General features: G+C 32.5%; 1 protein-coding gene across 1 annotated transcript; it reads right to left on the bottom strand.

Moving 5' to 3' along the window:
* Positions 1-214: 214 nt before the first annotated feature.
* LOC122605086 (DNA gyrase subunit A, chloroplastic/mitochondrial) lies at positions 215-10,441 on the bottom strand. The gene is made up of 27 exons (XM_043777964.1): positions 9,946-10,441; positions 9,260-9,329; positions 9,083-9,148; positions 8,835-8,936; positions 8,521-8,565; positions 8,343-8,441; positions 8,170-8,256; positions 7,525-7,595; positions 7,306-7,411; positions 7,134-7,196; positions 6,787-6,852; positions 6,570-6,658; positions 6,106-6,154; positions 5,836-5,922; positions 5,167-5,260; positions 4,994-5,064; positions 4,797-4,886; positions 3,480-3,605; positions 3,240-3,397; positions 2,714-2,795; positions 2,455-2,622; positions 1,725-1,826; positions 1,493-1,629; positions 1,296-1,413; positions 1,107-1,161; positions 932-1,031; positions 215-657 (listed from the first exon to the last, which is right to left on the bottom strand). Exons 1-27 carry the CDS (start codon positions 10,377-10,379, stop codon positions 552-554), a joined length of 2,841 nt encoding a protein of 946 aa, XP_043633899.1. The 5' UTR covers positions 10,380-10,441; the 3' UTR covers positions 215-551.
* Between the last annotated feature and the right edge of the window lie 6,939 nt (positions 10,442-17,380).

The raw sequence follows: 17,380 nt of genomic DNA, 5'->3' as shown, positions 1-17,380 counted from the left end.
AAATTTTCAAAATATAAATTACTACTAATATACACTTGATAAGTTTAGCCAATAGTTTATTTATACATCTACTCAAATTTGTTTGTTTCAAAATCACCAAACTATTTTGTCCTAATTTATGATTTTAATCTCAACTATGGATCACAAAAATATCTTCTTGTGGATGAATCAAACAAGGTTGAGAATATGTTCAGTTTATGTGATGAAGGCACCATGCAAGCAAGCATTACTCTACCAAATGTAAGCATTCTACACATGATATTGAGCAAGGGATCCTTTTTGAAATTCCCTAAGTATGATACGAAAATTTTATATATAAAAAACTACTATACGTGTGCTACAAAAATTACAAACTTCCCCTTCCACCCTCCCTGGGGTTTCGCTTGTAGTGGATTCAAGAAGCCCAATACTCAAGTAGGCTTGCCATGCCATGCATGGTTAATGATTTCAAACTTTCAATCACAAAATTATGCACGGTTGTTGTAATCAAATCCAACCAGGGTAGAGGAATATCTACGCAGGATCACTAGTCACTGTTAACTCAACTTGTACTATACGACAGCAGCTTCAACTTCCTCGAGCTCTGTTTCTGACGCTGAAATCAAGGAAGCTGACTGAATCTTTCCCGCGAGCTCAAGCCGCATCAGTATCACCCCCCTGGCGTACAGTTCAAAATTACAACCGTTAACTTTGGCAAAAAGAAACAAGATATTGAACGTAATTGTTCTACAGAACAACTTTTGTGACAAATTAAACAACAAAAATGTACAAGGGACTTCCAAACCTTAAATTAGTTGAATATCAATAGTAAAAGAAATGCTAATAATTTTTCAGAGTATCAATACAAACTAAGAACAACACCAATATTAAAATTAGTGTATGTTCAAATAGTCTGGAAACATATTTTATATGAGTTGGTAATAATGATTACCTTGCAAATCTTGACTGTACAGGGATATCCCTGACTTTTATCCGGTTCACTGTACCACTCTGACTCACAAGAACAACTTGTTCATCACTTTCACCATCATCTGTAAGATACACAAAAAGGATTATTGAAAGCCTAAATAACTGATGTGACGAATTAAGTATAGCAAATTACATACCTGCTGTAGTAAAACCAACTACAAAAACAGCAGCCAGACAGTCTTTGGATGAAAACTAAAAAAAACATAGCATGCCAAAAAAATTGTCAAAACAACCACACTGAAAAAACAGCCCAAGAAAAATAGGAAATATATAATTTTTGAAACTTCAAATTTGATTCAAGTAAATAAAAGGTAGAGGCAGCATACCTTGTACCCTATTAAACCGACCCTATTCAACTGACCCTGGCGAAAGCGACTGAGAGGAACTCTTTTTCCAAAACCATTTTCAGACACAAACAATAGCCATGGGCCATGAGTATGTTTGCTGCGGATTAGAAAATTAGCAACAGCCTAAAACAACAATTAAACATTATATTTATTTTAAAAAATGTCAGAAAAATTACTTGGTGAGGCGATCTCCAGGCACGCTCTCTATTCCATCTTTTTTTGCTGCAGGTATAATATCAACACATGCCATTCGATCGCCTTCTTTCAGTCTCATTGCCATAGCCCCTCTAGTATTTCTTCCAAGTGCTCGGATCTACGAAAAGAAGTTTCAAAGGTTGTATAATTTTGTTTTATGGAATATAAGCGCCTAACTACCAAGTTCCAACAAACAAAAACTAAAGAACTTACATTCCCACAGGAGCTAAGAATAACCATTCCGTTTTGTGAGGCAATTGCAACATAGTCATCATTCGTGCAATGGCGAACCCACTTGAGCGAGTCACCAGGTACCTATAGCAAGCAGGATATGTAAGATACGAAAGATGTTATATTATATGTGGTAGTAATTATATAGGTCACAACTTCAATCCATTTCGTTATGAATGGGTAACCATAATTCAGTTGATACTTTATATATAATGAAATCAATTGTGTAACATAATGAAGTTACATAAAAAAGAAACAGGTTGAATGGGCCACACTGCCACTTAAAATGCATAAAACCTTCTATATAGTTGAAAAATCTACACTCATAAATGTTTACAAGAATTTGTGTAAAAAAGCGTAGACCAGTCATATGAGAAGAGAAAAAAGAAGTCAATGCTGTTGGTACACCTTTTACGCCATTTTCAATTTTTAGTAAAGTTTTTACAAGTGTAGCAATTTTCAAATTAGTTTATTCAAAACATTATGCTATTATAAAAACAGATACTTTTGTTAAGCATACTTTTGACAGAACTGTTGTTTATGAAGACCTAAAAAAACTTGGTCAAAAAGTTGTCTAGTCCACCCAACTTGACCCATACATCACAGGCCACAGGCCCACAATTAAGTGCTTTGGCACATTACCCTACCCTATCCCCTGGCCATTTTTGCACCTATGGCATTAAGCATCAGGAAATATAAGATGAAGACAAACCAGTTGAAGTGCTATTATCCCCGACGATCTAATAGATGAAAAGTACATCAAAGATACTTTTTTAACGTAGCCATTTGCAGTGAGCATCAAAAGATACTGATCTTCAGCAAATTCACTAACAGGAATTATAGATGTAATACGTTCACCATCCGACAGAGAAGATAAAATCTGAGACACAAAGGTGTACAAGAATACTTAATCAGTGGAAGCACCCAGAGACAGATTATAGGGAAGAAATAAAGGTCAAAAGGTAGCATACCTGGATTAATGGTGTACCGGCAGCTGCACGAGAACATTCCGGAATCTTATACGCTCGAGCAGAATATACAATGCCCTTGTCACTACACACAAATTCACAATTTTTACAACATATCATCTGATGTTAACAATCAGGTTTAGTAATATTGTATAAGAGATAATTGATAGTTTTAAGATGTTTGGTCATTATACATAATGTTCCCAGAGTATATATCAAAACTCAACTTTCACTATGTAGTGCTATCCGCTTACAAACATTTGAATTAGTTGCATAAATCTCACTAATTATATCTTTCAGCAAAAATTTCCAATTACTTATATCTTTCTTTTACAAGTTAGACTGGGTATAATTCAACTATATCGATCTTATCAAGCTATTCACCAACAATGCGGCCATATATATAGGATATCCAAAAAGTTGATAATAAAATAAACACAGTTCAAGAAAAAACATTTGCTGATACAATGACCATCATATTTATAAAAAAAAAACATGCTAGAAATATGGTGGAAGTTGTAAGAAGCACCTGAAATACAGAAGATGGTCATGTGCACGACAAAAAAGAAAGTCAGACATTGTGTCATTGACTCTCAGTTTTCCAACTGATTTACCAATGGTTCCACGGTGTTGTAAATTGAAAGTGTCAGGTTTCATCCTCTTGACATAACCTTTTTCACTAAGTGCCTGTCATTGCAGAAAAACATCTTACAACACACCAAAACTACAAAAGAAATAATTCACCCAGATGTTTAGAATTTCATGGTACCAATAACATCTCTTCATTTGGAATGACATCTATTTCATCAAGTGTGCCATGATCAGTATCCTCAAGAGTAGAACGCCGTGGATTGGCAAACTTACTCTTTATCTCACTTGCTTCTTGTTCAATTAGCTATCGACATAATAGAAACATTAGATATATGCCAACATAAACAACAATACAGAAGGATAAGAATGGTGGTATTCATTTAGTTAGAGCCGGCAAAATCAACCCGGTTGAAAGAATATGGATCATCCTGGGCTGAATTAAAAACTGGTTGGATTGTATTGGGCTGTATAAATAATTCACGCGGGTCGTATTGGACCAAAGAAAAAAGTTCATGTTTTTATAACGGGTCAGAATGGTTGGCAGGCAGAGAGAGAATGGGTGGTGAGGTAGACTGACAGAGGGAGGGTACTTGACTACTTGCTCACATTTTTACAACTAGAAAACAAAAGTTAAAGAACAGTTGTGACACGTGAGTCAAAACAAATGGGAACATATTGAATTCTCTTTTTCTCACTACATTAAATGATAAACCTATCAATTAATTTTTTTTGTTTATTAATTTTTAACTAATCAACTTCTCAAATTCTCTCACAAGTTTGTTTATTTATTTATTAATGACACTTTATATCATACATTGCGACTGTATTATTATTTTTTGGGTCTTTTTCTTACTCAAGAAGCTTCCATGATTTCTATTTAAATCTATTTTTATTTTTATTTTAATATTTATAAAATATAGAATAGAATAGTAAAATATAAGAAGACATAAATTTTCCGTCACTAACAAAATCATGAAGGATCATTTCATTCTTTTTATTTCTATTACGATTAATAAAAAAAATAATGATTAAAAAATAGTGTTTTATTTATTTACTCCGTTAATGAAAAACCAATTATCTTTAGTTTAAAATAGTTATATATTTGGATGACACCAGCTGCTAGTCTACTACTATCAATGACTTATTTTGTCCTTTCAAAAACAAATGTCCTTTTCATTTTGTCATTAACAGCTCATGGAATTGACATATAGACTCAATAGCAATGTTGTACAATGTTTAGCATGGAATTGAGATGATTATAACGTATTTTTGTCAACAAAAAAAAAGCCCAAATTGACCCGGACCCATTATGACCCGAACCCCGATATGACCCGAACCGTATCAACCCGTTTGTAAAAAGGCCTACTTCGACCCGGACCCATTTTGACCAGGACCCGTATTGAACCGTTTTCCAAACCCGCCCATTTTGCCGGCTATACATTTAGTCATGTTACATGCTGAAGAAAACTTTTGAATAGCTTAGCAAGTAATATACCTGCAATATTTGCTTTTTGCTAGATAGAAGTTCCTCCAAGTGAGAAATCTGTTCAGTCAAAGATTTTCCTTCACTGATGAACTTATCTCTCTGTAAAACAAAAAAAAAAAAAATGTATCTTAAATCTTAATGCCGTTGAAAGACAGGTAGAAGAACACTTTAGAAACAAATCACTGGAATAAAAAACAATCTTGAACCTCAAGCGACGTTAGTCTCCGTAAGTTCATATCTAGTATTGCTTCAGCTTGTTTTTCAGAAAAATCGAATCCTGCATACATCATATTGAGGGGGGTTTCAAACAACATGATTTCTATGACAAATTGAGAATTGCATTTCCCTATAGTAAGGAAAACAAGATAACGAAACTTACTTTTTCTCAAGTCAGCAGATGCCATTGAGTTGTTTGTAGCTTTTCTGATCACATCAATCACATCGTCAATATTATCCAGTCCAATTATGATACCCTTGATTTAGCACAAAAAAAGAAATTTGTAATTTGTTAGTGTGATCAGGGTCAAAATCTTCGAGTACACAAATACTGGACGGGAAACGTTGTGTTTGTATATAAACACATATGTTAATTAAATATAATAAGCATGATACCACTTTTGAAGTTAACCCATTTATGTTGTGTTTTAACAACTGTATTAGCAAGATAACTCCATATGAGCTACAACATTGAAATGATACAACTCTTAAGAACCTAACAGAGAAGAAGCTGACCAGCTTAGTTCAAGATAACTTAAGAAGGAATGTTATATATGTTTGGTATCTCTTGTCTGACTTTGATATTGTATTCTAGGGTGGTTCATTATTCAGTTTTGGCAGCTATTGCCTCTGGACACTACTTATAGTCAGTGTGGTATGACTCGGTTGAGAACTCGGACTCGGAATAGTAAGTTATAATTATAGTCTACTCGGGAATAATATGTTTCTAATAGTAAGTGAACATATTGTTGGAAAGTTAGCACTTACTAAAATATATTTCCAAAACACAACATTAAATTTGATCGAGAGAGCACTTAGAACATGAGCATACCTCGACAACGTGATATCTGTCACGTGCATGAGCAAGCTTAAACCTTGCCCGCCGTTCAATCACTGTGCATCTAAAATCCAAGAAGGCCTGCACGATAAGATATAAAGTAAATGAACCAAAGCAGTAGTAGATATGGTAATGAAATCAGACACACTCATGTACGTCAAACAAAAGAAAGAGATATGTCATGAATGAATACAAAAACATAAGAGTCATAAATATACGCAGTGAGGAATCATTTATTTTCATCAGCTAGAAAACATAAGTTACCTGAAGCATTTCCTTTAAGCCCATCAATTTAGGTTGCCCATCAAGAATACTGAGCAATTAAACATTAGAAATTAGAAGTCAACTGAACTCATAGTTATTTTTTTATGCTAAAAGTTCTGTAGATATTAACTCTAAATTTCCTTATTCAGCCTAGTAAGTAGTAATTTTATGTTTTGATATAAAGGATCACCCAAAAAGAGAATGGCGTGTGCCAGAGTGGCATGAATCTAGATTATCTTCCCCAAACTATAATATGACAATGATAAAAACAAAGCAGGGCATCTCAAACTTCAAAACTTCAAGTTGGGATTGTCCAAAATTTTAATGAAGAATGTCTTAGTGATCTTAATGAGAGAATATGCCTATGTTCCATCGCATATGACAAAGTATTACAATAAAGATCAAGGTCACTCTGAGATCTTAAGAAACTAAAGGAGAATAACAACCAATAAAAAGCCACTCACCCAACCATATTGCAGCTAAAACCTGACTGTAGAGCAGTGAAGCGGTATAAATTATTAAGAACAATGGATGGGTCAGACCCCCTCTTAAGCTGAAAAGTTCAAAAAAAAATAAGTTAGAGTCGGTAAATTCTGAAGCATGTTCAGAAGCTTCATCCATCAATCAATCTCCCCAAACAACAAGATTTGATATTTGATGGTAAGAATTTCAAAATATTACCTCAATGACAATCCGCATTCCAGATCGATCACTCTCATCGCGAATATCACTAATGCCTTCCAAAGTCTTGACCAAAAAAAAGAGTAACTTTCAGGTCTTCAGGTTATAAAAGACATAAAACTGCTATGACTATCAGATAGCAAAAAAATATGATTGGTTAAGCTTAACTATAATAGTTTATTGTTTCGTAAGTAGAGAAGAAATAGCATGAACAAAACCTAAAAGATCAGAAAGAAGAAACAGCGAGAAGCACCTAGTGATGGAAGAATATGGAAAAGTTGAAGGATGTTGCATACCAAGCTTACCCTAACAAAAAAAAAACGAAACAACTAATACCATGAGAATACCTTGTTTTGAATTAGCTCAGCAATTTTCATAACAAGGGAGGATTTGTTGGTTTGGTAAGGAATCTGTTCCATATAAAAAATGCAATAACATAGTTAATGCAGCATTGCAGCACAGTGAATACATGACATGAAATTTTATTTAGTATAATCAGAAAGAATCAAAGAGTGTAACCTCTTTTACTACAATTGCTGTCTTTGTTTTGGAATCAGATACTTCAATCTCCACCTTTCCTCTGACTACGACACGTCCCCGTCCAGTTCGATAAGCCTCCAAAATGCTGGGACAAGAATTTAAGGAGTTAATAAATGCTGCTTCGAAGTTGTTCATCTCATGATAAATCATGATACATGCAATTTCTAAATCAAACACACACAAAAGCGGAGAAAATACCCAAGATTTCCCATTATGATTCCTCCTGTAGGAAAGTCAGGTCCAGGCATGTACTCTAGCAATTCTTGTACCTGTAACAAGACCAAGTAGAAAAAAGGGATTTAAGTGGCTGATACCTCCTAACAGATAAAAATGTTAGTGTTTGAAAGATACTATAAGAAATGAATGAAATTTTCAGAAGCAGAATTATATTGGTTTCAGGCTTTCCATTTTTGGTATGTCAATGTCAAAATATAAGCCTGTAGCCTACTAGTACTTTTTTACTGTCATAATTACAGTTAGCATTTTGCAAGGAAGAATGCCAGGTGATGCAAAATGAATCTGGCTAACAGAATAACCTAGGGTTGATTTCCCTTTCATCCTCGACACAGATTCGAGCAACAGATCTTTAGAATTCTGATCTTTATAATTTAAATTATTCAGGGTAACCTTCTGTCACTATAAAATGTTGCGGGTACTTTTTTTTTTTAGGTATCATAAAGCCAGTTCTAAGCGAAGGCTTCGGGAGAACAAACATTTTTTCCATATGAAATAATCAGTGGAGCTCATTTGGGAATTGTTCTGCTTAATGAATATCCAGACGAAGGTCACATCGCGTAGAGCATTGAAATACAGAAATATATAATCCGAATAATAATGATATACCGTGACATCTGGATTATGAATTAGCACGGATAGAGCATCAACCAACTCCCCAAGATTATGTGGCGGAATATTGGTTGCCATTCCAACCTAAAAAGAAATCGAGATATAAATAATTTAAACAAGCGTAATGAAAAAAATATAATGATCAAAATGTAAAATCAAGATAAAATCACCGCGATCCCTGAAGCGCCGTTCAATAATAAGTTCGGGATCCTAGCAGGAAGCAATGATGGTTCTTTAAGAGAACTATCAAAGTTTGGAACAAAATCAACCTGTCAAAAAATAAACTTAGAGCTTAAAAATTATCTACTACGAAGAATAATGAAAAATAGAAGGTTGAACGATACGTACTGTATCCAGATCCAAATCTGATAGAAGCATTGTTTCAGCAAGTGCCTGAAATGGTGATGCCATAATAATGAGTACCACTATAGTCTTACTATTACATATTGAAAAGAAAAGCAATGCACTCTAACACTAGGTACCAAAGGAGATAAACTATTAATATAAAGAAGAGGTCAAGGAAATCAGACTCCAGAAGTTTTAACCATATATTAAAGAAAGACTTAATAAGCAAACAAATTAGTCACATATATCTTCACCTCAAACAATCAAAAAAGAAATAGGAAATAAGATAATAGAATTATAGGTTGCATAAAACATACTTCTAATCTGCATTCTGTATATCGCATAGCTGCAGGATTGTCTCCATCCAGTGAACCGAAATTTCCGTGTCCACTAACAAGTGGGAAACGCAATGAAAAATCCTGAAACGAATTACGTACTTTAGCAAGACCAAAACTAAGCATACAAAAACTCTGTAAGTATGAGAATTCAATAGTAACATCAACAAGGTGTTCAACTTCATTTGTGTCGATGTTAATATTTTTATCAAGATTTGACTGTAACTAACCTGTGCCATTCGAACCAAGGAATCATAGACAGCAGTATCACCATGCGGGTGAAACTTACCAAGGACCTGCGCGAGGGAGAAAACAATTCAACAGTGAAATCACATGACCAAGAGAGAGATACACAGTAATATACGAACATGCTAAACAAATGTTCAAATATGTAGTCATGTGTTAACCTCTCCAACAACTCTGGCACATTTCTTATGGGGTTTACGTGATGAAAGGCCCAACTCATGCAACGCATACCTGCATTATTCAGTATATGAGAAACAAGCCAATTAACATCAACAACATCTACCATTATACAATACTTCAGATTTTTTCAACGGAGTATAACCCATATCAAAACCAGAGATACAAAACAATTACCACAACCAGCACCACATACAAAAGGCAACCGTGCATAAAATATGTTCATTAGTTAAATAGATACCATAGAAGAATGTAAGACTAATCCAGACAAACTCAATGCCTGAATATAAATTAGTAGCCATATAACCCAAGATAAACCAAAACCCCATTTCTTAGAAAAATAGATTATACTAATCATAAGTTATAGCTACATTACTTTCCAAAAGGATAATTTCATGGCAACCCAAACCGATAACGACTAAACCAACTAATCCAACTTCACCGAGAATTTTTCAAAGAAATCATATGCTTTCTTAGCCCCATTAGTAACTAAACCCGCAATACATTCCAAATGACCCAATCTCCATAACAAACTAGGTTACAATCTAATATCATTTCGATCCAACCGTCTAAAATTCTTCACATTTCCCTTTCAAATTTAGCCTTACTCTAAACAATCAATCAATCTAACACAAGCAAAATTCACAAGCAGAAACTTAAAAAAACTCACAAAATCCTGCGATGAACCGGTTTCAACCCATCGCGAACATCGGGCAAAGCACGTCCGACTAAAACCGACATAGCATAAGACATATAAGCTTCGGTGGCTTCCTTATGAAGCTCAGTAAGAACAATCCTTCCATGTCTATTCTCGCCATCACCACCACCGCCACCACCAATGACTACAACACCGCCATTCCCGCCGTCGCCGCCGTCATCCAAACCTTCTTTCGGCTTCGAATTCACCGACGTCGTAACACGGCTGCTAGGGTTAGAAGTAACGGAGAGAAAACGGAGAGTGTTAACGGAACGTAAACGGTTAGGTAAACGGAAAGTGGAAAGAGGTAAAGAAGAGAGTTGATTGTAGCAGCGGAATAAACGGAATCCGTTGGTGAATGACATTTGAGTTGAAGGATTTGATACTGAGAGTGAAATTGGGGTCATGCCATAAAAAAAATAAAAAAATAAATAAAAAAGGTGTATTTGTGTGTGTTTGGATAGTGAAAGAGAGTGAGAGGGGGTTTTAGGAGGAAGATAATAAAATATGGTTGGGCTTAAACCCTAATTTTAGTGTTCTTGTGCACCAAGTTGTCTATATGTCACTTTGTCTACGCGAAGTCGTGGTCTAATGGTCGAAGACTATCGAGATGAAAATTTAAAGATCGTTTGGTTCAAAGATTTTAACTAGATTTTGATAGATCAAAACTTTGATTTTTTCTTTTTGTGATTTACTCCTAAGTTAGATTAAATTAAATTAATTTTTTAATTTCATTAAAATCCTTAAACTAAATGTTTGTTTATATAGAAAGTCTGTTTGAGTCTTTATATAGCATTTAGTTTTTATAGTGGTGGTCATCGCGGCGACGGTGTGTGGTGGGAGCGACTGTAAGATAAATGACTGGTAGTGTAATTTAATCATTAATGTTATTTTAGATAATTTCTCCATGTATCATTTAAATAGAGAGTTGTTTTTTTATTAGATAGCATAAAAATATAGATTAGTGTATAAGGAAATTATGATTAAGAAATAGGGGTATTTTTGGTATAAAAAAGTGTTGAATTTCTTAAAATAGGAAATTCAATATGTTTTATAAGGATTTATAGATTATTACCTTTGTCTCTGATTTAAAAACCAGTAATATTAGAGAAGTGTTAATATTAATGTCTCTGAAAATAGAGTTTAAAGATTTTATTTTAAAGTCTTAGTAAGGATTTAGGTGTTTTTTTTGTAATTTTAAAAGAAACTTAGAAGCACTCTCTCTACACCATCGTGGTAGAGATAAGATTGTATACGTACATTTTAATACACCACATACACCGTGAAAAAAGACATTGGTACTTACTTACTTACTATTTCTCTCTAATTTATTGTTAAGAAAACATAAGTAAATCTTAATATCGTATTTCACGGATTATGGGTCTTAAATATTGTTTATGACAATATATAGTTGAAGTTGATTTTATCGCGAGCGGCTTTATTTGAAAGAGATTTTATCAATCTTTTCAAACCAACAATTTTAAGATCATAATGATATATGATTAAACTAGATTTTAGACCCGTGTCCAACACTGGACACGGGGCTTATAATATTATTAATATTAGATTTTCATGCATTTAACTCATACGTAATATTAGATATACATTTTCGTTATTAGCTGACACATACTTGATGGAATTGGTTGTCATCATCATTCCACAAGGCACATGCTACTATAGTTCTTCTGTTATAAAATTTTTGTAATCAGTCATATACTTGTATGCATCTAACTTATGAAAGTTTATTAAGAATTAAAAAATAAACATACTTTTCTATACTTAACATTCAACGATATGTATTTGATAATGTTGCAGTCTCATAACACAAATAGATTTATTTTCACTCATTTGTCGTATGATATATGTTTTTTGGTTTGTAAGTTATGATAATGAATAGCGAAGTTTGTTTTACAATTAGAAACACTTATCAAAAAATTGCATTCTTATCTATTGTGGGGTCATTGATCTGCGTTCAAATGAACATAATTCAAAATTAACACCAGCTCTTTCATAGGTAGAAATATAATATGATAAATGGTTCATAAAGTAGAATTTAGTGTTGGATTTGGGATAGGAATTTGTAGTTTTTATTGTGATTGAAATTTTTAGAGTTCATATTGTTTATTTTTTATATTAAATATTACATATTTATTTTTATAGTTTATAATTATCTAAATTATTAATATTATACATTTGAATTTGAATGGGAATTGATTTATCTTAGATAAAAGTGAACAATATAGTCTAACATTAATAGCTATAAGTTCTTAATACTTTTAATAACCTAATGTTTTCCAAAGATAGAAGTAGTCGACATCTATATCTATAAATATAAATATATTTATCTATATAATAAAAGTCAAGAAAAGTCAAAATTATAAATTTGAGTAAATTAAGAGTTATGATTGGTCAATAAACTATTAAAACAACTGTGTTTTAGTATAATAAAAGATTATTAGGTATACGGACAGTCAATATATATTCATACTAACCCAATGATGTAAATATTACCTTTATAAAAATTGATATTTTAAATGACAATACGTATAAGTTATAGTGTTTCTTTTAAGCAAACTAATATATAGGAAAGATAATTTAAGGATATGTAAAACTTAAAAGTGTATCTACCAATAAACTAAAACAGGAATGCAATGATCTTGAAACGACACGTGGCGTAATCCTTGATCAACACGTGTCATTTTAATTTATTTATTTGATTAAATTATCTTTTTTAATTGTATATAAATTCAAATTTCTTTTTAGACTTAAAATTAAACTCTACCTCGTGGCTTATAGATACAAAACATATTATAACCTTATTTGATTAATTATTTCTCATTAATAAAGTTGTCTTTATTTCTTTCTCAGCTCTTCAACTCCTATTACTTAGATTACTTATTATAAGTTATTAACATGAAGACTTCAAAAAATTGAGTTTACGATTCGAAATCACAGGACTATTTGTCGTCATCCACTATATTTACAAGTTTCGATTTTTATGTGATTGTAAAAATTTAAGAGAAATCCAAAACTCTAACAAAACATATGAGAGAAAGTACCCGCGCGTTGCAACGGTAAATGTTTATTATTATTTAGCTTCGATCATCGGTTTACCAGCTTTAACCACAATTTATTTTATACTCACAGTCACAGGTATGATGCATATTCAAAATTCTTTATAATACAATATATATATATATATATATAATATAAAGTTGAGTTATAGTTGCTTAGTTAGAACAAAACTTGTTATTAACTTTATGATTGAATTTACGAGGGGCTTAATGCATTAAGTTGAGTTATAGCTTTTTTTTTTTAGCACAAAAGTTATGATCAAATTTATGATGGAATTGATGATTTTGATTACTATTGGTTAAGGTTATTCTATAATAAACATATAAAGTTAGCCTAAAGGTTTTTAGACACATATTTTATGAGGTTATTTATGATGAGATTTATAGTGTTTATAAATGACCTTTATTGTTACAGTGGTTAATTATAGGTAAATTGTATATGTATATCGAAAGGTCCTAATGCATAAGTAATGAGTAAAAGAGATTACATAATTCATAATAACTTTACTCTTACGAATTTTCCTAAATGATAATGAATGGATCTCAAAAATGAATATGCATACAGTTGTGTGGATTTTATGTTTAAAAGAAACTGTGTGGAGTTTTGGCTAAATGAATAAATCAAACTATCATGCATTATTTATTATGCTTACCAGTTATTAAATAGCATTGAGTTATATACATCAGTTTGACTGCACTCTGATTTTTTTTTTCTTTTAGAACGGCTCGACTACATTCCAATCTATATCTATATCTATATACTTATTGTATAAAGTTAGATAATAATTGCTCTTTAAGCACAAAGTTTATGATAAAATTTATAAGCTTCATTAATGATTTTAGTTAATGACTGAACATTAGTTTTAGTTAATAGTTTGTGATAATTATATATTTATGATGATGAAATATGTTATGAATTATGATAATACATGCTATGATCGATTATTAAAATTTGTGTAATTGTTCATAAATCATTAGCCTAACACAACCGATATATATTACCCACTTTATTAAAAGAACTCAACCTTTCATATATCCCACATTTAGTCATTTACGTAACATTTACCCAGTTGTATCATTTAATTAAGGAATAATAATAATACTAATACTAATGTTGCTAGCATGCTACTCATACTCACCGACTCAATTTCCATCACTATTCTCTAATTGTTTGATTCCACCTTTCACAATCTCAACAAGGTAATATGTTTGCTTTCTTTTGTTATTAGTCACTCATTATTTTATCATTAATCCTCCTCTATTATTATTATTATTATTATTATTATTGGCTCATTATTTGGATTTGTAACTATTGTTATTTACACATATCTAAATCCTCCGTATGGTTTTTTATTCTTTTTAATTTTATTTTCACATATTATGATATTTATTTAGTTTAATTTGATTTGATTTTGTTGGGCATGCTTAAATAACATGTGAGTTTAATGTCTATGTTATTCTTTTATATAATGTCTATATTATTCTTCTTATTTTCATCCGTTTACTCATGGATGGGCTGACTTAGGTCGTGTTTTATCTCTAAAAGGTTCAAACATTTAAATCACAAAATAGCTAAAAAGGAAACGGGTCTAAACTTAGTAGCTGCACGTAGTGAAGTTTTAAGTGCTTTAAACCTCCTAAGTAATTTATTTAAATTAGATTTATATATAAATCGTATAGTGTTGGTGATCATAGCTCATAGTTGACACACCAATTGGTCATAAGTTTTTTTTTTGAGGTTTCTCGACCAAAAGTGATTTAGCTCAATGGGCCTAGCATGTATAACTTACATAATCAACCCTTTTTGACCTGAACCTACCCATACATTTTGTCACTTTTAGCTTTTATAGTCGTGTCTATGGTTTAACCAACAAACATTAAGTGAGATGACACTTAAGGAGTTTTTGGTTAAGGTAGGAGATAGTAAGAGAAGAGGGTCAGTTAGCTAATAAACCCAATAATAACCTAGTGTTTTCTAACTTGAAAACTCCCCAAAATAGTTTTGTATATGGTGTTATTAGATTTCCCAAAATAGTATTGTATAGCAACCAAATTGCATTCGAGTCGGCAGCTAATTTGCCTTTTTATGTAAATGGAGTTGGATATACACTAAGTAAACAACAGAACCGGTAGTTGTTTACAAAACAAACTGATCTTTCTTATGGAGATCCATGGCTACACCGAGTAGTAAGCCATTGGAAAGTTCTGTCATTAGTTACGGAATCATGGGTATTTCATGGGTATTTCTGATAAAATGATGAATGTGAATAATATGATTTCAAATTGTACGTTACAAGGTAGGATGGGGGTTATGCTTGGTTTAGGGGCATCGGCGGTAGTATGATAGTTGTTGTAAGAGATGTAGGGTCTCTTGGAGTTTTATCTAATAGAATGGGGAAGAATAATGGAGATACATATTCGTTTTCACCTCCCCCTTATCTATTTAATGGAGTTGTGAGAGAAAGAAAAGTAACCCAGTTAAAGGAGTTATTTGCAAAATCAAGGGCACGTAGATTTGTAAGTAGCGTTTCTAAACTTATTTTTTTATCTTTCTTTTTTTCTAACTAAACATTATCCCCATGTGTTACAACATTGAACATAAACGCATGATTGATAAGTTCCACATGTACTGTGCAAGGGTCTCTTGGGGATTATGAATATGACAATGAAAGGTCTTAGCGAGTTTGAAGCAACCAAGTATGTTTAGGTTGATTGATGGAAGGATGGTGTCTATAGTTATTGTTGGGTTAATCTTGATGGGTCGAGTTTCTTCACGGGTCAAGTACGGCTCTGCTTCATGGATGATTGGGTATGATTATTTGAGTTTGGAAGTAGTCCAAGGTTCACCGGGTTAACTGTAGCATATGGGTCATGTGCAACATTGGTTAGCATGTAATATAGAAGTTAATGGGTTTTATTTTATCCTTTTATGAATGTGTTAATCTATTTTCTTATTAATAGCATAATAACAATAGTTTTCTTTTACACTCTCTTAAAGAAATAAATACATAAGTGTTTATTCATTTTTTGTACATACATATTATTCTATGTGTACATGGGGCACAAACTTACGTACAGAAACAAGGGGATAGTGTGACATTGATTCGGTTAGAAGTTTTTATGTTTTAAAAATATGACATCATGTTAATATGTGAATTGTTGCTTTTGAAAACTATGTTGGTATCATTATTGGCTTTTGGGTTTTTGTGTTATAAATGTGAAATAGGATATGCTTTTGAACATTTTTGTCGATCACAACTATCTCGGCCGTGTATCGCACATATAGGGGGAAGTGAAGGTGTGGGACAACACCACCTAATTTGGGTAAAAAACCCCTCACATCTTGATTTTTTATTCCATAAAAATCAGGGGGCCCATCATTTATTCATTAATATTAAAATATTAATATGTGAGAGGTTTTTTACCCAACTTAGGTGTGGGACAACCCCACACTCACTTTTCCCATATATATAACTACCGTATATCGTACGGTATTAGTACTAGTATTAATATATACTCCTTCTCAATAATTCTCGTTATTAACTGAAATATCTATCTAACCTATCACATTTTAAAACAACAATTCGACTAGATATTAATATCGCGACTAAATTTCCATAAGCACACATAAAATCTGTTCGACTACCAAATTAAATTATTAGTAGCTTATGGATTTTGTAAGATCCAAAACCATATGCATAAGCCCATTAGTGTAAATGTATAAGCCCGTTAAAGACCCTTACTGGACTGAGATCAGTCAAAGGCAGCCTAACATCCTAAAAAAAGAGAGTGAAAAACAGTAGCTTGTTACTCTATTAGAGCAAACCACAGTTATTATATTTAACGAGAACGGTACACGCGCGTTGCGGCGGTGATCGATGACGGGGTGGTGATATAATTGCGGCGGCGACGGTGGCGGTGATGGGGTGATCTACCTGACGTACTCCGTCTTTAGCCGTACGGGCTCCGTCCTCGGATTTGAAAATTCGTTGAAAGTATATCGAATGAACACTCTAATAAAGGAGCATGAAATTTTAATAACACCCATATAATTTTTATAATTTATCGATATACAGTTTTTGAGATAAAAGATTTTGAATTAATTAGAAGGATAAAATGATTTATGCAGAAGAGAAAAAAATAATCGGTTGAGATTTGAGGAGAGAGGGTATTATAGTTATTTTAGATAAATATAAAATAGATGAGAGGGGCATTTTGGGGAAGTATTAAAATCAATATTGAAAATTTAAGTTTAATGTTGAAAATCTAAAGGATATCTGCTTTATAATATAGTATGGATAACGAGCATGGTACTTGTGCAATGCAACGGCGGC

This window comes from Erigeron canadensis, chromosome 6, assembly GCF_010389155.1.
Source record: "Erigeron canadensis isolate Cc75 chromosome 6, C_canadensis_v1, whole genome shotgun sequence".
Lineage (NCBI taxonomy): Eukaryota > Viridiplantae > Streptophyta > Magnoliopsida > Asterales > Asteraceae > Erigeron > Erigeron canadensis.
Note: the sequence above shows the minus strand (reverse complement) of the source record. Positions and strands in the feature narration are given on the sequence as shown.